This window comes from Neovison vison, chromosome 14, assembly GCF_020171115.1.
Source record: "Neovison vison isolate M4711 chromosome 14, ASM_NN_V1, whole genome shotgun sequence".
Taxonomy (NCBI): Eukaryota; Metazoa; Chordata; class Mammalia; order Carnivora; family Mustelidae; genus Neogale; species Neogale vison.
In genome coordinates this window covers 35,020,022-35,040,567 of record NC_058104.1, presented here as the reverse complement: position 1 = coordinate 35,040,567, position 20,546 = coordinate 35,020,022, and the positions used below count along the sequence as shown (strand labels likewise).

Below are 20,546 nucleotides of genomic sequence, written 5' to 3'. Positions count from 1 at the left end.
TTGACAGGGATCACAAGTAGATAGAGAGGCAGGCAGAGAGAGAGAGAGAGAGAGAGAAGCAGGCTTCCTGCTGAGCAGAGAGCCCGATGCGGGACTTGATCCCAGGACCCCGAGATCATGACCTGTGCCGAAGGCAGCGGCTTAACCCACTGAGCCACCCAGGCGCCCTATAGTGACTCATTTTTGTTTATTTATTTTTAAAAGGTTTTGTTTATTTATTCATTTATATGACAGAGAGAGCGAGAGAGAGAGAGAGCAAGAAAGCACAAGGATGGGGAACAGGAGAGGGAGAAACGGGCTCCCCACTGAACAGGGAGCCTGATGCAGTGCTCAGTCCCAGAACCCTGGGATGATGACCCCAGCTGAAAGCAGATGCTTAACTGACTGAGTCACCCAGGAGCCCCATGGCTCACTCTTTTTAATTAACATTGATTTAAAAAGTAACTTTCAAATCATTACTGTAAGGACAAATCGTATTTGGACCAAGTAGGACTGCTGAATATGGCAACAATAAGGCCGTATGGTGACTTGGGCCATGAGGAGAGGTGTGGTGGGAAGCGTCCCAGGCCATAGTAGTTAAAGGCGACCAAGACACTTCATACCCAGTGGCGTGTCTATAATCAAAATGTCAGATAAATATTTGCAAATGCCCTATCTGATGAAGGGTTAGTTCCAAAATATACGAAGAACTTTTAAAACTCAACACCCCCAAACCAAATAATCCAATTAAAAAATTGGACAGAGGACAGGAATAGATATTTTTTCTAAAGAAGACATACAGATAATAGACACATGGAAAGATGCTCCACATCACTCAGCATCAGGGAAATGTGAATCAACACCACAGTGAGATACCACCTCACACCAGTCAGAATGGCTAAAACTAACAAGTCAGGAAATGACAGATGCTGGTGAGGATGCGGAGAAAGGGGAACCCTCCTACACTCTGGGTGGGAATGCAAGCTGGTGCAACCACTCTGGAAAACAGCATGGAGGTGCCTCAAAAAGTTAAAAATAGAGCTACCCTGGGACCCAGGATTGCACTGCTAAGTATTTACCCAAAGGATACAAAAATGCTAATTTGAGGAGAAGCATGCACCCGAATGTTGATAGCAGCTGTGTGTACAATAGCCAAATTGTAGAAACTACCGATGTGCCCATCGAGGGATGAGTGGATAAAGAAGGTGAGATCATATACACATCACGGATATTACTCAGCCATAAAAGGAATGAAATCTTGCCATTTGCAATGACATGGCTGGGACTGGAGAGTATGACACTAAGTGAAATAAATCAGGCAGAGAAAGACAAATACCATATGATTTCACTAGTATGTGGAATTTAAGAAACAAAACAAATGAGAAAAGGGTAAAAAAGAGAGAGGCAGGGACGCCTGCATGGCTCAGTTGGTTAAGCGGCTGCCTTCGGCTCAGGTCATGGTCCCAGTGTCCTGGGATTGAGTTCCGCATTGGGCTCCTTGCTCAGCAGGGAGCCTGCTTCACCTTCTGCCTCTGCCTGCCACTCTCTCTGCCTGTGCTTGCTGTCTCTCTCTGACTAATAAATAAATAAAAAATCTTAAAAAAAAAAAAAGAGAGAGAGAGAGGCAAACCAAGAAACAGAGTCTTTTTTTTTTTTTTTTGAAACAGACTCTCTGCAGAGAACAAACTGATGGTTACCAGAGGGGAGGTGGACGGGGTATGAGTTAAATAGGTGGTGGGGATTAAGGCGTGCCCTTGTGATGAGCACCGGGTGGTATATGGAATTGTTGAATCACGATATTGTACACTTGAAGCTAATATTACACTGTACATTAGCTAACTGAAATTTAAAACTTAAACTTAAAAAAAACCCAAACCCAGAACGTCAGGTACTAACCAGGGTTGGTGAGGTTATGGAGAAATCAGCACCCTCACGTGGTGAGAATGTGAAATTGTGCAGCCTTTTTGGACAATAATCAGGCAGTTCCTCCAAAGGCCAAGTGCAGAGCTGTCATTCTAACCCAGCAATTCTGCTCCTGGGTGTCTACCCAAGAGAAATGAAATTGTGTGTCTGCACAAAAACTGGCACATGAATGTTCATAGCAGCATTATTCATAATAAACCAAAGGTGGAAACCACCCAGAGGTCCATCAGCTGGGGGATAGATAAACAAAATGTGGTGGGTACAGGCCATGCAATAGTATTTGGCTCTGAAAAGGCTGCAAATGAGGTACTGATGCCTTGTCCAGAGTGCGTGATCATTGGGAGCAGCAAGCCAAGTGAGAGAAGCCAGTCACAAAGATGACATATCGCATTCCTCCTTCTATCTGCAATGTCCAGAAGAGGCAAATCTATGGAGACAGAAAGTAAATCAATAGTTTCTAGAGGTTGGGGTGACTAGTAGGTGGGGGGTGGTAGGTAAAGTGTATGGTGTTTCTTTTTGAGATGCTCCAAGTGTTCAAAAATTGAATGTGGTGATGGCTGTACAACTCCGGGAACACCACTGAACGGTACATTTTCAATGGGTGAATTGTATGTTGTGGGAATTATATCTCCATAAAGCTGTTACAAAAAAAAAAGAAGAAGAGGGACACGTGGCTCAGCTGGTTAAGCGTCTGCCTGCGGCTCAGGTCATGTTCCCAGGGTGTTGGGATCGAGCCCCGAATTGGGCTCCCTGCTCAGAGGGAAGCCTGCTTCTCCCTCTCCCTCTGCCCCTCCCCCCCCAATCGTGCTTTCTCTCTCAAATAAAATCGTAAAAAACAAAACAAAACAAAAAAATAAGTGACCAAGAAGAGAGGAAGTGGAGGACACTCTTTGGAAGGTGTTTAGAGGTAAAGGACAAAGGAGAAATGGGACGATAGGTGCGTGTAACCAGGAAGGGGAAAGGCTTTTCAACACAAGACAGCTTTGGGTCCATTGGCTGTTTTGACCCTGTCTCTAGTCCTCCAGCTGTTTGTTCCTGAAGTGACACCTGTGTTCGTCATTTAGATCTGCGGTGTTCAAAGATCTCTACGACCAAACCTCGGCTCATTCCCAGAGAGCTCTCTACTCCTGGATGACTGGGATTTTGCAGATGTCCTCCAACGCTAGTGGTGAGCCTGGCCTTCAAGGTAGGGTCTCTTTTCAGGGGGCGTCTGTCCTTAAAGGTGGTGCTTCCTCTCCGAAGACAGGAATTTGATTTCATTGCCATTTCTGATTTTTGCCTGTCCTTCTCACCTTCGAAAAAGGGTTTGATGTAGCTTATGGAATAAAACACCCCAGGGATGCCTGGATAACTCAGTTGTTCAGTGTCTGCCTTTGGCTCAGGTCATGATCCCAGGGTCCTGGGATATAGTCCTACATTGGGCTCCCTACTCAGTGGGAAGTCTCCCTCTCCCTCTGCCCTGGCTCGTGCTCTCTCTCACTCTAGTTCTCTCTCTCTCTCTCAAATAAATAAATATAATGTGTTTTTTTAAAAGATGTTATTTATTGGGGCGCCTGGGTGGCTCAGTGGGTTAAAGCCTCTGCCTTCGGCTCAGGTCATGATCCCAGAGTCCTGGGATCGAGCCCCACATCGGGCTCTCTGCTCAGCGGGGAGCCTGCTTCCTCCTCTCTCTCTCTCTGCCTGCCTTTCTGCCTACTTGTGATCTCTCTCTGTCAAATAAATAAATAAAATCTTAAAAAAAAAAAGATGTTATTTATTTATTTTAGAGAGGGTACCAGTGGGGGGTGGAGAGCGGCAAAGGGAGAGGGAGAAGCAGGCTCCCCACTGAGCAGGGAGCCCGATGCAGGACTTGATCCCAGGATCCTGAGATCATAACCTGAGCCAAAGGGCAGATGCTTAACCGACTGAGCCACCCACGTGCCTCAAATAAATAAAATCTTTAAAAAAAAAAAAAGCCCCAAACAAACCACAAACCCCATTCCATCCATACACTTTCCACACGTTCACGTCTCCACACGTTCACGTCTCCAAAATAAGAAGCCGGTGCATCTTACAGTCCTGGCTTATAAGTGGAACGTCAGTCACGACAGCATCTCAGATTCAAAGAGGACCTTTCAGAGTGAGGTTTTAAGTTAAAAAATCTGTATCCTAAATCTGGTTTAAAGAGGGACGTGGTAAATTTTTAAAAGGAAATCTAGGCAATAAAGCACAGAAATCTAGTGCGAAGTTTCCTGGCAGCCAAGGCAGAAATAGGTCAAGACTCATTTATTTTACAGATGTGTATTAGAGGAGTCAAATTCGTGGAGCCAGAAAGGAGGGAGGCTGGTTGCCAGGGGTTGGGAGGCGGGAGGACCCCGGGGGGCTGTTGTTTCTTGGAGACCGTTTCGGTTTTGCGAGATGAACATGCTATGGAGGTGGATGGTGTTGATGGTTGCACGGCGAGGTGAATGTACTTAATACCACGGAACCATCCACTTACAAATGGTTAAGTTAGTAAACTTTATGTTAGGTTTACTACAACAGCAAAAAAAAGAAAGAAAGAATGTGTAGAGGAGTAACGCAGACAGTGTCGCAGATGGCTTCAATTTGTTGCGTTTTTTTTTTTTTAAAGATTTTATTTATTTATTTGATAGACAGAGATCACAAGTAGGCAGAGAGGCAGGCAAAGAGAGAGGAGGAAGCAGGCTCCCCGCCGAGCAGAGAGCCCGATGCGGGGCTCGATCCCAGGACCCTGAGATCATGACCTGAGCCGAAGGCAGCGGTTCAACCCACTGAGCCACCCAGGCGCCCCAATTTGTTGCGTTTTTAATGTGAGTCGTGTCAACAGAATAAACTTTTTATTTATTTTTGTTAAAGGTTTTATTTATTTATTTGAGAGAGAGAGCATGGAAGGAAAGTGAGAGGGAGCAGCAGCAGACTCCCTACAGAGCAGAGAGCCCAGACGTGGGGCTTGATCCCAAGACCCTGGGATCATGTCCTGAGCCGAAGGCAGAGGCTTAACCCACTGCACCACTCAGGCGCCCTAAGAATAAACTTTTTAAACACTTACCAAATCCTACCGTGTGTCAGCTACTGGAGAGACAGAGGAAAGGAAGACAAAGTCTCTGTGTGAGAGAGCTCTTATTGTATTGGAGGAGGGTAGGTGGAGAGAAGTTTTAAACCAGCAAATTAGAGAGAGAGAGAGAGAGAGAGAGCGCGCGCGTGCACACAGTCAGGGACCAGTAGGTGCTATGAAGAAAATAAAATAAAATGGATAAATGCCGTGGAAAGGCTTGGCGCTTTTGACCAGAACAGGGCTTGACCTTCGTTTTTTTTTTTTTTTTAAAGATTTTGTTTATTTATTTGACAAGTAGGCAGAGAGGCAGGCAGAGAGAGAGGGGGAGAAGCAGGCTCCCCACCGAGCAGAGAGCCTGATATTGGGCTCCATCCCAGGACCCTGGGATCATGACCTGAGCTGAAGGCAGAGGCTTTAACCCGCTGAGCCACCCAGACACCCTGGCCCTTGTTTTCTATAAAGGGTCAGCGTGGATGTCTCAGGCTTTGTGGGCCTATAGTGTGGCTCAACGAGGCAATGCTGTTATCCTGGTGCTAAAGAAGATAATGCCCGCAGGTGAGCAGGCGTGGCTGTGTCCCACGGGGCCTTACTTACTGGCCCTGACACTGGCATTTCATAATTGTCACATGCCACAATCGTCCTCTTTTGATGTGACTTCCAACCATGTAGAAGTGTAAAAACCAAGTTCACAGCTTCTACAAAAGTTTGAATTGAGACCAAAATGGGAAATGGAATGGGTCCTGTGAGGCTCTGCAGGAAAGATGTTGCAGGCCGGGGGAACAGCAAGCACAAAGGCCCCGGGGGTGGGAATGGGCTTAGTGTTTCGGAGAAACTAAAGGAAGCCTGTGAGATTGGAGTGTAGTGAGGGCCAATCAGCCCTTTTCCTGGAATTAAGCTTTGAGATTTGTGTATAAGGAGCATTCAACAACAGAATAATCAGTGCCTTCAGTGTGTAGCACACTTCGCTCTGCCTGACGCATGTTCACGGCCTCCAGAAATCTGCATCTCCCAGTGCGTAACCCCGAGAAGAGCTGCTCGGCCTCTAGACGTCCTGCACCCTCATCGCCAGAATTTAATGAGGGACAGACTTTCCTTCTAAAATTCCTCTATGCTATGTTTCGTTATTCTACTAAAGTGAATTAAAATGAATTCTACTTGGACTTAAAGCTTTTTATTTTTCATGAAGTTCCTCGAGGTAATTGGGAATACTTTGGGTGCTAAAAATATCCCAGCCTTCCGGATCCTTGGTCTGCCGAAATACGGTTTAATGCTCTATAATTAATTGAACTCTAACAACTCAGCTTGGCTCCTGATGAATTGAGTGGTTCTCCCCCAGCCCCCACCTGCCCAGTTCTCTAGCCCTCGGGGACCAGCCCTTCTAATAACCAAGTCACATGTCATCTAGGGGGTCCTAGGGTATTCACCTGTGCTCACCCCAATGGTTCTGAGTCTTGGGCTAGGAGGCATCTTGTTGTTCTTTTTTTAAATTAAATTAAATTAAATTTTTAAAAAAGATTTTAGTTATTCATTTGACAGACAGAGATCACAAGTAGGCAGAGAAGCAGGCAGAGAGAAGAGAAAGCGGATGCGGGGCTCAATCCCAGGACCCCGGGATCATGACCCGAGCCGAAGGCAGAGGCTTTAACCCACTGAGCCACCCAGGCGCCCCGCATCTTGTTGTGCTTGTGACCCAGCCCACACAGCAGCTGACTTCACCATCTCATCTGGGCATGAGAGTCATTGCCCCTGGCTTTTTGCAACAGCTCTTGGTGATGGAGTCACTGTGCCCTGTAAACACTCCCCTGTTCCTTCCTTTTCCCCAAAATGCCACCCACACAATGCCAATGTGTAGTGTAAAGTCTTACAGGTAGGAGGCTGTCTGTGAATGGTTGTTGAATGAATGAATGTACACAAGGAGGAGGTCCTGACATCAAAGATATTTTTGACTATGACATACCAGGCAGAGGCCATTATTTATTTATTTATTTAATTTATTTATACATTTCTCCATTTATTTATATTTTTTGCAGATGACTCTGTTTCATGGGTCAGTGCAGAAAACTTATGGATTTTGGGCAGATATATGGTTCACCTATCGTTTGAAGAAATTGCAAAAATCAGTCCTGTAGAAGTAAGTGGGAAACGTACATTTCCCCGTCCCCATCTCCACGCCATCCCGGGAAGGGTGTGCTCTAAACCTCTCGTGTTCAGCCAGCCAGTCAGGGTGCTCTGGAAAATCAGATACCCACCTCAGCCAGTATATCTAGAATCTTTGAAGAAAACTCTTGGGATGAGGTCTCAAGCAGCCCATCATCAGATTGTGTTTAGTGTAGACGAGCTAAGAAAAGAGCAAGAACTGTAGACAACCGGGGCACCTGGGTGGCTCAGTGGGTTAAGCCGCTGCCTTCGGCTCGGGTCATGATCTCAGGGTCCTGGGATTGAGTCCTGTGTCGGGCTCTCTGCTCAGCAGGGAGCCTGCTTCCTCCTCTTTCTCTCTCTCTCTGCCTGCCTCTCTGCCTACTTATGATCTCTCTCTGTCAAATAAATAAATAAAATCTTTAAAAAAAAAAAAGAATTGTAGACAACCAAGATAGTTCTGATGTGAACAAACATGGTATAAAGAAAATGTTGGCTGTGAACCAAGAATCATTTTAGGGTATTTTTGTATTCAAGAAAGGCCAAGGACTACTAGAGACTTCTATTTATAACTACGTCTATATAGCCATTTCAGCATGAGCACTGGCTGGGTTTTAACAATAGAGTCTACAGTTGAGAAATGTACACGTTCTAAGGTTCCTTTCACTCACTGGTCAGCCTGTCTCTGTCCTGATGTTGACCCAGTGATACCAGAGTTGCTTGAACCTCATGATACCGGGATGCAGCCTCCAAAGATGCTTCCAACAGGGAGGCATTCATAAAGACTTTGGGGCTTGCGTTCAGTTTTTATCATGTGTGCCTTGACTTTTTTCTGGCCAGTGAGAGAAGTGTTTGTATCACAAGACTGGCTTGCTCAAGGGCAAGTTGATCCAACAATGTCTTCTTATTGTGAAACCGGATGCAGAACCAGGTTCTTCTTTTTCTTTTTTTGAAGATTTTATTTATTTATTTATTGCAGACAGAGAGAGAGAGAGAGAGAGCACGCAGGCACAAGTGGAGGGGGAGGGGCAGAGAGAGAAGCAGGCTCGCATCTGAGCAGGGACCCCAATGCGGGACTCGATCCTAGGACCCTGGGATCATGACCCGAGACAAAGGCAGACACTTAACCAACTGAGCTGCGCAGGCCCCCCCCAGGTTCTTTTTAAGAAAAATTTTTAGAATTTTTTTTTTTTTTAAAGATTTTATTTATTTATTTGACAGAGAGAAATCACAAGTAGATGGAGAGGCAGGCAGAGAGAGAGAGAGAGAAGCAGGCTCCCTGCTGAGCAGAGAGCCCGATGCGGGACTCGATCCCAGGACCCTGAGATCATGACCTGAGCCGAAGATAGCGGCTTAACCCACTGAGCCACCCAGGTGCCCTAGAATTTTTAATTGAAGTACATTTGACTTATCTATGTTCCTCTTTTTTACCTAGGAGGCTGAGACTATTTCAAACATCTTTCAATTTTATAATCCTCAGTTATAAAGTGGATTAAACCTCAGTTTCACTCTCCCAATATTGAGTGAACTTCTGGAAGTTAGATGGAGATTAAATTGTTAGGAAGCTGGACACCTGGGGAGGAGTTTCTAAGGTCAAGAGGTCACTTGCAGCTTTTCTTCATCTTCTAAAAGTGTAGAAAAGGGAAGTAAAGCCACAGGATACCAACACTAAGAGGGAATTTTATGTGGACAGAGTAGAATCCACAAGAGAGAGACAACTTCATGAGCACAGTATAACAGTGCATAGAAGGATAGGAGACTTCGGCTTGACATCCTGGGACACTAGGCCGAAAATGAACAAGAGGAGAAAGAACCTGAATGGTATATTTAATACAGTTGAATCTATATATCTCTCTTTTTCTATATTTGTATCTTACCAAGGGAGCACACACTCTTTTTCATCACCCAAGGCCCATTTGTAAACTCATTCATCTATTAAAAAAAACCCTGATGCCCCAAAGTGCAACATTTGGGGACCGCCGTCTCTGACCTCTACATAACAAATCTACAAAGAAATGTGCAAACATTAGCTTTCAAAGAATTCAGTGGCTCAGATACTAAAATAGAACATTTTCCTTAGTGTTGGGTTAAGGAGGAAGCCAAAACAGTTATTATAGAGTGTTGAGAAATCAGTGACAACTGGGTATTTACCCTAAAGATACAAACATAGTGATCCGAATGGGCATATGCACCTGAATGTTTATAGCAGCGGTGTCCATAATAGCCAAATTATGGAAAAAACCTAGATGTCCATCAACAGATGAATGGATAAGGAAGATGTGATATATATATACACACACAATGGAATACTATGCAGCCATCAAAAGAAATGAAGTCCTGCCATTAGTGATGACATGGATGGAACTAGAGGGTATTATGCTTATCGAAATAGGTCAATCGGAGAAAGACAACTATCATATGATCTCCCTGATATGAGGAAGTGGAGATGCAACGTGGGGGGTTTGGGGGTAGGAAAAGAATAAATGAAACAAGATGGGATCAGGAGGGAGACAACCCATAAGAGACTCTTAATCTCACAAAACAAACTGAGGGTTGCCAGAGGGAGGGGATAGGGAGAGGGGGGTGGGGTTATGGACACTGGGGAGGGTATGTGCTATGAAGTGTGAAAACCTGGCAATTCATAGACCTGTACCCCTGGGGCTAATAATACATTATATATTCATTAAAAAATTAAAAGTGAATTTAAAAAAAAAACAAATCAGTGACAAGGGGACCTGGGCATCTCTGAGTCTCTGAGATGGGGCACAGTGTGGACCACTGGCGGGGGGGGCGCTGCTTGGGGCCAAGTCAGCCCTCCTCACCAGGCTTCCTGTCCTTGTCCACCAGATTGGGCTGTTCATCAGCTATGACAATGCCACCAAGCAACTGGACACGGTTTATGACATCACACCCGAACTGGCCCAGGCGTTTCTGGAGAGGATCAGCTCCTCCAGCTTTGACATGAGGAACACCTCCACCATCCACAGGCAAGGGGCAAAGGCTCTGGGTCCTCTGAGTTGTTTCCCCAAATGTGATGGAAGCCCCAGCTTCCTCTGAGCATCAGAGGGCCCTGGGAGGGAAGGGAGGCTGCTGGCCCGTCTCTTTAAATACCCCCATGTCTCTGTGCACGTGAGGCGAGGTATTTCCCCCAAAAAACACCCTTGGGAGGGGTGGAACAAACTCTTTCTGAACCTCTCCTGTGCCAGGCATTTGAGGCAACCAGCTCTGAGCATGGAAAGAGAAGAACTTAAATACTCGGTGCTCAGTCCATTCCAGGGTCCATGTGTAGCTTCCATTAGGGTGGGTCGAGGTTTTGGGTGCCCATATTTGTGAACCTCTTGCTATCCAGATTCTCAGGTGGAGGATCACAGATGACATCAGCTCTGGAATTTAGTGTGTGTAACATGATCCTCCAGGAATGACTTCCTGCAGGGCAGGGCGGGCAGCTGTGGGCTTGATAACCCCAGAAAGGGTTTGGATGTTAGTGGGGAGGGATTGTCTCACCATCTCTCTGTCTCTCAAGGCCACGTGTCACCCTGTTACCTTAAATTTCATCGAAGAGTCACTTGTAGAGAATGTTCTTATATGAAACTATCGAACTTTCTTCCCCCCACCCCTAGTAATCTTTACCCATAAGCATGGGTCCCCTTTTTCTATGGTCATACAAAAATAGCTTGGTGGTTAGGAAGACAGGACCTGGGGCCAGACTTCCCGGGTATAATCCCGGCTCTGCCACTTATAAGTTGTGTGATTTTTGGCTGCGTCAGTTCACCTCTCTGTGCCTCCGTTTCCCCATCTGTAAAATGGGAGATAATAATCTGCCTGCCTCACTCAGGTCCTTGTAAGGATTGTGCACGCCTGCCACATAGTAAGTGCGCAAGAAATACTAGTTATTCTTAACATGGTTATAAATATTCAGTCTTCACGTCCTCTGAGTCTTTTCTCATCTGACACATTTTCAGATCCTTCTGCTGACCTGATTGCTCTCCTGTGGACATGTCTGAGCATGTCAGTGTCTTTCTGAGAGGGTTGATCCAGGTGGAGCATGGTCAACCAGGTGGTCCACTCGGGCTAAATTGGATAGATTTCATACGGACTCTAAGAGCATCCGTTAATGAAGGAGCGTCTGGTGTCTACCAGCAAGTGTACTCATTTAACTCTCACGGTACTCCTGATTCCTCCGTTCATCATATTTATTGTGATGTGCTATGATGAACAGAGTCAACCTCCCTTTTATTAACGGCCCAGAGAGACAGGTTCACCCTGTACAGTAGTACATAATGTGGACTGATCAAGTATGCATGGAGCAGCCTTGCAGAGAAATTAAATAGTTTATTGGATGAAACATCCCAGGCAGCTGGGCTTTAATCTTGTTGGCTTAAGCTATGCTCTTATCCATTAAGTACAGTGCTCCCAGCTAGGCCAGGATCCCACCTCTGCCCTTACACTACCCCGTTTCCTGTCTTTTTCTTTCCTTTTGAGGTCATCATCGTCTAGGGGTGTAAGTTGTAAACGTTGCTGGAAATAATCTGCCTCAGAGATTGCTCTGAGGTGAGCAAACCCTATATCTCCATGTGAAAAATGGGGATTTTCCTGTGGCTGACTCAGCCTCCCATTTCCTTATGTCCCTGAGTACCCTGGGAAGAGAGACGGTGTAGCTGGATGGGTCTAGATTTAAGTCCTGGCTCCACTCCTTGTCTTTTTTTTTTTTTTTTTTTTTAAAGATTTTATTTATTTATTTGACAGAGAGAGATCACAAGTAGGCAGAGAGGCAGGCAGAGAGAGAGAGGAGGAAGCAGGCTCCCCGCTGAGCAGAGAGCCCGATGCGGGACTCGATCCCAGGACCCTGAGATCATGACCTGAGCCGAAGGTAGCGGCTTAACCCACTGAGCCACCCAGGCGCCTTCCACTCCTTGTCTTGGGCAACTAACTTAACTGCTCTGACTCTATTTGCCCTTCTGTGAAATGGGGCTAATCAGATCATCTACCTCGTAGGGCTGCTGTGATGGGGTGATCCGGGCACAGGGCTCAGCATAATCCTGGCACACAGTAGCTGCTCTGACCATGACTCTTGGTTCTGCGTGGGACAGGGCTGTGGTTGTGGCCCGCAGCTCTGAGCCCTGCCGCCAGCTCCCTTATCTTCCCACACAGGCTGGGGCTGCTTGTCTGTTTCTACGATGACCTGGATTTGCTGGACGCCGCCGTGGCCCAAGTCCTCCTGCACCAGATGATCAAGTGTAGCCGCCTGAGGGGTTTCCAGGCTGGGGTTCAGAAGGTGCAATGGGGGCACAGGGCCCTGGGGAAATGGCTGGAGAAATGGGGAGCAGAGTCTTGCCTGGCCTTTGAGGAAAAAACACATCAGCTGACTCAGGATCCCGGTCCAGCCACAGCAGATGGCATCCCGAGTCCTGGGATGAGCTTAAAATGGGAATAAATGACATAAAGCAGTAGAAGGGAAAACCTGGGACAGATCAAAATTCAGAGTGGCCGCCTTGAACTCAGCTGTACGTATGGATTGCTTGGGATCGTCAGTGTGGATTCTCATTCAGTGGGTCTGAGCAGAGCCCTGAGTGGAGATTGTACTTCTTTCTTTTAGTAAAGATTTTATTTGTTTATTTGAGGCGGGGGGCACAAATGGGCAGGGGGGCTGAGGGAGAGGGAGAAGCAGGCTCCCCGCCAAGCAGGGAGCTGGATGCAGGGTTCAATCCCAGGACTCTGGGATCAGGACCTGAGCTGCAGGCAGACGCTTAACCAACTGAGCCACCCGGCATCCCCAGGCACTGCACTTCTAGCAAGCTTCCAAGCCTTGCTGAAGCAGCTGCTCCTGTGACTGTGCCTGGAACTGAAGGAGATAAGGCAGGGCTCTCAGACCTGGGTCTGCCCTGGTAGCAACCCACCAGCTCCGTCCTCGGGGGCTCTGTAGGTATTGGTCTGTGCTGTGGCCTGGGGAGGGTATGTTTCAAAATGTCCTCACATGATTCCAGTGCAGCCAAGGTTGAGAGCGCTGATTACTGGGTATTTACGGAGTTCTTAGACTGAAGTTCCGGCACAGACATTCTCGCTTTCCCTCTCCCTCCATCCCTCTCTCCTTTCTTCCCTTCAAGTGTCAATTCTGCCTGGCTTCTATTATGTTTTTTAGCCCCCCCCCTTTTTTTTAATTAAAAAGATGATATGAGGGCGCCTGGGTGGCTCAGTGGGTTAAGCCGCTGCCTTTGGCTCAGGTCATGATCTCAGGGTCCTGGGATCGAGCCCCGCATTGGGCTCTCTGCTCAGCGGGGAGCCTGTTTCCTCCTCTCTCTCTGCCTGCCTCTCTGCCTGCTTGTGATCTCTCTCTGTCAAATAAATAAATAAAATCTTTAAAGAAAAAAAGATGATATGAAAACAATATTAAAAGTTTGGGGCACCTGGCTGGCTCAGAGAGTAGAACATGCAACCCTTAATCTCAGGGCCATGAGTTCAAGTCCCAGGGCGGGAAAGTAGCCTACTTAAAATTAAAAAAAAAAAAAAAAAGAAAGAAAGAAAGAAAGAAAATTTTGATAATGCCAAGTAATTCCATAGTAGTTTTTCACACGCAACTATAAAATCCCCAGTTTCATCTGACATTGAAAATAGTCATTATGATCCTGACCAGTGCATGTTTTTATTTTCAAGGGAAAGGATCCCTCCCAAGCCAACTCAAATCAAACATCAAAAAATGAATGTGATTTTAAAGCTACAGGCCTAAGGGGTGACCACCCTGACCAAGAAAGTCCAACACAATTAAGATATAAGATTAGCCTTTGGGATCACCTAGCTCAGTACTCCCAGACCAGAGGGTGCATGAGAGTCACCTGGAGGGTTTGTTAAAATGCTGGTTGCCGGGCCTCCTGCTCAGGATCTCTGGTTCAGAAGGACCTGGGTAGAGCCTGAGAATCTGCATTTCTAACAAGGTTCCGGGTCATGGTGCTGGTCTAGGACCACAGTGCTTTGACAAGCCCTGCTCAAGTGCATGCCTTGGTTGGTCTTACAGATATGGGAGCTGAGCCGCTGGGAAGGAGAGCCGCTGAATTCGGACAACCAGGGTCTATGAACGCTTTCTTTCACTTCACTCTGCTGCCTCCCAGTGGCCATTTCAGTATGGCCTGGTACACTCGGTGCACACTTCTGATAGGAATATAGCCTTCCTGCAACTTCAGGTGTTAAAACATGCACCGATCGCATTTTCAAGCAGTGACTTTATCACCTTCTTTACTGTGGTTAGGAAACACACTTAACTAGAGAGGCATAGGATAATGAAATCATTATTAAGGCAATCCCAGAAGAGTGAAAATCTGTGTAAGACCTAAGTAAAAAATAGAGAAAATTGTGTTTCTCTTCATATTACAACCATGTGAAAGCGACAGGCTGTAGTTTACTTTTTTTTTTTTTTTAAAGATAAGTATTTATTTGAGAGAGAAAGAGAATGAGCATGAGTGAGGGGTCGGGGTTGGGGGGAGAGGCCGAGGGAGAAGCAGATTCCCCGCTGAGCAGGGTGCCTGAAATGGGGCTCCATCCCAGGACCTTGAGATCATGACCTGAACCAAAAGCAAGAGTCAACTTCTTAACAAACTGAGCCACCCAGGCACCCCTAATCATGGTTATTTTTATGAAGTAGGAGTATCAGGAGCTTTTTACTTTCTTGTTACTGTTGAAAATTATTTTTACACAATTATATTATATATATAATATATACATTATCTGTATTGTCTGTATATATATATAATATATATTTTATGTATATATATTATATAATTATATAATGTTGGATGTTTCATGAAAGAAAACCAGCCATGTAAATGGATGCAGAGTTCAGGGTCACAGAAGGACAATAGATGCTATGAGAGGGTGGTAGACTTACACAGACAAAGTGGACAAAATTTCCTTCTGCCATGTTTCAAGGTTGATTTAATAGCAAATTAATATTTAAATGAACTACAAAGTGAATTTGCAGCATATTAAGGTCAAGGCCAGAGGAGGTGGTGCTTTCACTGGGGCGACTCACTGGCCAGAGCTCAACTGGGCAGGGCGGGGCAGGGTGTTGTCACTACCCCAGGGCGTAGGCAGAGGGCGCCACTGTCCTGCTTGTTATCCACCCTCATGCCGGCTTGCTCCCCTTCTAGCTCAAAGCCGACCTCCTGGACATCGCCACGGAGAACCAGACCCTCAATGAGACTCTGGGCTCTTTGTCGGATGCGGTTGTGGGCTTGACCCCCAGTCAGCTGGAATCCCTCTCCCCCGAGGCTGTGCACGGCGCCATCTCTACCCTCAACCAGGTCTCAGGCTGGGCCAAGAGCCAGGCCATCATCTTGTCTGCCAAATACTTGGCCCATGAGAAGGTCAGTTGGAGCTTTGAACTCTTTTTTTTTAATGCTCTGAGGCCCAAGGGCCAGTGACACACAGCAAGGTCAGCCCGTCAGTACAAAGATGGCGCCAAAGAGGACCCCCTCTGCCGTTTACTGGCTGCGGGACCCTGGACAGTAGGCTTACCTTATTTTTGCCTCAGTTTCCCTATTTGTAGGATGGGGATAGTGATAGCACCTCTCCTTAGGATGGCTGCAAGGTTTCTGTGGGTCGGCCCACAGAAAGAGGTTGGAAGAGGTTGGAGCATGTGACCTGGAGTGTGAGCTCAGTGAGTGGTAGCTCCTGTGTTTTCTCGCAAAGCTTGGGACCCATCCCGGGATTTCCTTGCTTGTTGTCGAGGCTGCGAACGTATCCCTCATCCTGAGACGAAAGATATGCTATTTTATTCATCTCGGGTGGCAAGGAAGGAGGTCTTGTTTGGAGGTGGCCGGAGCCTTAGTCCATGTCCTGATGTTCCTGGGGAGGGAAATGAGTCCTTTTTGCTGGGGAAATCATCTCTCTGCCTTGGGCTCAATAGAAGGGGCTCCAGAGCCCTGAGTCCCTAAACATTTTGGATGTCCTGCTCTTTCTGTCCATAGCCATGTCCTGGGGTGCAGGCTAGTTCATGAGGACTGGACTGGAGACCAATTCCAAAATGACAATAATAACAGATACTCATTAAGTGCTGCTTGTGTCCCAGGTTCGGGTCTAAGTGAGTTAATTGTTCAATGTTCTCAACAACCGTTTGAGGTTAGTAGTGTGTTATAACCTTCATTTTCTATGTCATTCACAAGAGGCACAGATTGTATAAGGGAATTGCCAGGGTCCCATAAAAGGGACAGAGCTGGGATTGAACCCAGGATGTCTGGCTTCAGAGTCTGCAGAGTCAGAGTCTGCTTGCTTAAGTCCCATGCTAACTGCCTTTCTGACTCAAGGCCACAGCTAGCCCTTTCCTCTTGTCCTTTGTAGGGGACAATTTAGTTCGAAGGCTTTGCAGCCCTTCTCTGTTTTGACTGGGGCCCCGTGAGTTTACTTGCACAGTTCAACGGGCACTTGATTTCAGGGATCTGAGGGAGCCTGTCTTGCTCCTCCCAGCCCTGGACAAAATAGCTGGTCTCTTTCCTAGTGTCCAAATTTTCCTGCAGAGAGGTGAGGCTGTCGTCATGAAGAAGCCAAGAGCTCGAACGCTCGTGCCTTCCTTGGGTACGGTAGAGACTGTCCATTCTACAGAGCCCAGCACCAAACCATTCCACTGGCTTTTTGCAGAGCTAAGGAATGAATAGCCCTGATTATATGGAAAACCATCTAGCATCTTTACTCTAAAGGAAGGAGACAAAGCAAGTAGAGTTTCTTAAGGGGCAGACACCCACAATCCTATTTGTCGTAACATATCAGACCCATATCCTGAAGCATTTTTTCCAACTCAAAGCTTCTACATGGAGATAGATGAGCGCGGGGCTTTGCTATGTCATGGTACATCCTGAGAAAAGTGAGCTGCCTGGGGGTCGTGGATGAGGGGGTGAGGCTGGGTAAACTGAGAGCCCCACGACCTACCTCAGGGGGCAGCTGCCGGTCAGTTCTTGCCAACTGTTGCCAACGTGGGCCTGGTATTGCCTGGTGTTCAGATTTTTTAAAAACCTCGGTTTTGTTGGAAATTTCCCCAATTTTTAAATGTAGTCAGCTCGTCAAAGTTCAACACACAAAAGCCCATTGCCTGGCCATGTACCCATTGCCTGGTACATGGTCACGACTTTCTGATATTTGCACTGAGGCCTCGGACAGCATAGTACGCCCCAGGCAGGGCACTTGCCTCATGTGTCGTGTCTTGATAGTGACTCTCTTTCCTGAGGGAAGGAAGGAAGGTCTGGGAGGGCAGCCTGTGTCTTGCTCCCGTTGTGCCCCTGGCGCCCATCCAGATACCCGGTGCGCTGTGGAGAGTCTCCCAGGTGAGAAACCAGAGCAGAACCTCATTGTCCTTGCGGCCGGTCTTCCCAGGTGCCGTCTTTCTACAACGTCAGCCAGATGGGAGTGCTGCTGCCTGGGCTGGGCACCCACACCTTCCACGCCATGGATCGCAGGGACCTCTTACAGGTCCTGAGAAGCACTGTCTCCTTGCACGTTTCCGACTTGTCGCCTGCCCAGAAGCAAGGTGTCCTCAGCAAGGTGAGGGAAGACATGTAGTTCTCAGCCATGGGGTTCGCATGTGGTTTTGGGGTTTTGGGCTGTAACTTTGGGCCATTGACTCAGGACTGGGGTTAGCCCAGCCTTTGGTGAGGGTGCCTCGTGAACCTTTCCCTCATAGGGCCACCTTCCTTCCTTTCCAGGAAGAGACCCTTGGCTCCTGCTATATCTTTCCTTCCTTCCTTCCTCCCTCCCTCCCTTTCTTCTTTCCTCCCTAGATTTATGTATTTATTTTTGAGAGAGAACATGAGTGGGAGGGGCAGAGGGAAAGGGAGAGAGAATTTCAGACTCTGAGCTGAGCCTGATGCAGGCCTTGAGATCATGACCCTGAACCAAGAGTCGGACCCCTACCCAACTGCACCACCCAGGCACCCCAAGGGTCACGCTGTATTTTTTCCCAGACCCCAGTGCTTTCCCTAGCCAGTTGACTCTGGAAGACTTCTTTTCTTCTCTCTCTCTCTTTTTTTAGATTTTATTTATTTATTTGTCAGAGGGAAAGAGGAAGGGAGAACGCAAGCAGGGAAAGCCGTCAGCAGAGGGAGAAGCAGACTCCTGGCTAAGCAAGGAGCCTGATCCCAGGACCCTGGGATCATGACCTGAGCTGAAGGCAGATGCTTAATGGACTGAGCCACCCAGGCGTCCCTGGAAGACTTTTCTTAAATTTGGTTTCTTGATATAATAATGTTTTGAAAGTTTGTTTTTCAAATCTCAAAATGAACCCTGAGGTTAGCAGAGTGCTTCTGAAAGCCCCTTCCTGATCTGAAGTCACATCTGTGTTCTCCTTTCTCACTTGGCGGTGGGTGTTTGGGCATCCTGTTCTCTTGGACCTGCTGCGTCCAGTTGCAAAATCTGTTAAGAAACCAAACCCAAGAAGTTTGGCTTGAAATATCAACAGCTTGCAGATAGCAATAGCACGGCTGGTTAAGACAAAGAATGTGGGTTCTGGAATGAGACAGACTTGTGCTTGAATCTTACTTATCAGCTTACAACCAGGTGCTTATTAAGCCTCAGTTTTCTCACCTGCAAAATGGGGTAAGGATAGTCCCCCACCTCCTAGGGTTGCTGAGTGGAGATGGTGCGTTTCATGGGGTCTGAGACCACTGACACAGGGCCTGCCGCCCCCCCCCCCCGAGCTCAGCACACTTTCTAGGAGGTGATTATTATGCTCATCCTCACTCTTGGCAGATGATCGAAACAGGAGATGCTGCCTCGAACATTGTGGAAATACAAGGGGCTTTCTTTAAGGAAGTATCTCTTTTCGATTTACGGAGGGAAGCCGGATTTAACACCACAGTCCTAAAGGAAAAGGAGCTTCGAAGGAGCCAGGTATGACCACTGAGGATTCTGATACCAATTTGGATGGGTGAATGTTGGGGGGAGTGGGTTCCCCACACCAACAAGGAATTCTCCGACATCAGTTGGGTGTCCTGTGATTTAACTCAGTTCTGACTCTGTCTGCCTGGTGATGGCATCGGATCCCACAGGGTAAGGGTTCAGCCCTACCATCCTACACCCCCTACCCCTCAACGTCCGATCCCAGGCACAAGTCCTTGTCATCATCCCCTGTGCTTCTGACCTACCAGCTGTAGATGGAAGGTTCCAGTGACTACTCTGCTCTCACTTTGGTTTGATTAACTTGATGGAGCGGCTCACAGAACTCAGAGAAACATTTTCCTTACTAGATCAGCATTTTGTTGTAAAAGGATGTAACTCGAAACAGCCAGAGGGAAGAGATACACTGGGCAAGGTGTGGGTAATGGGCCCAGAGCTTCTACAGCCTCTCCAGATGGGCACCCCTCCCAGCACCGACCCCCTCTTCACCAGCTTGAAGCTCTCAGAACTGGGTGCTTTGGTTTTTTTTTTTTTTTTTTTTTTTTTTTTAAGATTTTATTTATTTATTTGACAGACAGAGATTACAAGTAGGCAGAGAGGCAGGCAGAGAGAGAGGGGAGGGGTAAGCAGACTCCCTGCTGAGCAGAGAGCCTGATGCAGGGCTCTGTCCCAGGACCCTGAGATCATGACCTGAGCTGAAGGCAGAGGCTTTAACCCACTGAGCCACCCAGGCGCCCCTGCTTTGGGGTTTTTATGGATGCTTCATCACTCACGCATGCTTGAGGAAGTCCTTGGTGGTTGGTGACTGATTCAGCCTCCCCTCCCCTCCCTGAAAGTTCCAACCCTCCAGTCCTGTGTTTGGTTCTGCCGGCCACATCTGTCCACCATCAGGTGATTTCAAAAAGTCATCATTAACATGAGAAAAGAGGCCTTGCTTGCTCTCCTCACTTAGGAAATTCCCAGGGTTTTAGGGGCTGGTGCCAGGAAAGGGGATAAGACCAAATACAGATTTCTTCTTAGAAATCACAATGTCACAACCACAGTGCCCAGATGGCTCCTGGATTTCTGACTCCCTGCCTTGTGGGAAAGCTCTGTTTTAAAGTTAATTTGGTAAAAAGAAATTTATTTCTGTGTGATTACACTCAGGGGACAGAACAATGTAGTGCTGAAGTCAGACGAGACCTGAGCCTGAATCTGGGTACTGCCATTTATTAACTCTGGGGGGGCTACTTCTTGCTCACCCTTGGTTTTCTCAGTGTGAAATGGGCATAGTTTCTTTCTCTCTCTTTCTTTCTTTTTTTTTTTTTTTAAAGGTTTTATTTATTTACCTGACAGTGATAGAGGGAACACAAGCAGGGGGAGTGGGAGAGGGAGAAGCAGGCTTCCTGCTGAGCAAGGAGCCCGATGCGGGGCTTGATCCCAGGACCCCGGGATCATGACCTGAGCCGAAGGCAGATGCCTAATGACTGAGCCACCTAGGCACCCTTTTCTTTCTTTCTTTCTTTTTTTTTTTTTTTAAAGATTTTATTTATTTATTTGACAGAGAGAAATCACAAGTAGGCAGAGAGGCAGGCAGAGAGAG

At 47.1% G+C, this 20,546-nt stretch overlaps 1 protein-coding gene across 1 annotated transcript in view; it reads left to right on the top strand.

Moving 5' to 3' along the window:
• The window catches only part of OTOA (otoancorin), a 68,823-nt gene that overhangs the window by 12,173 nt on the left and 36,104 nt on the right, over positions 1-20,546 (top strand). The window contains exons 9-15 of the mRNA XM_044232906.1: positions 2,967-3,088; positions 6,988-7,088; positions 9,941-10,080; positions 12,245-12,368; positions 15,232-15,447; positions 17,447-17,614; positions 18,818-18,958. Of these exons, the coding sequence (XP_044088841.1) occupies positions 2,967-3,088; positions 6,988-7,088; positions 9,941-10,080; positions 12,245-12,368; positions 15,232-15,447; positions 17,447-17,614; positions 18,818-18,958 (1,012 nt within the window). The remainder of the gene's footprint in view (positions 1-2,966; positions 3,089-6,987; positions 7,089-9,940; positions 10,081-12,244; positions 12,369-15,231; positions 15,448-17,446; positions 17,615-18,817; positions 18,959-20,546) is intronic.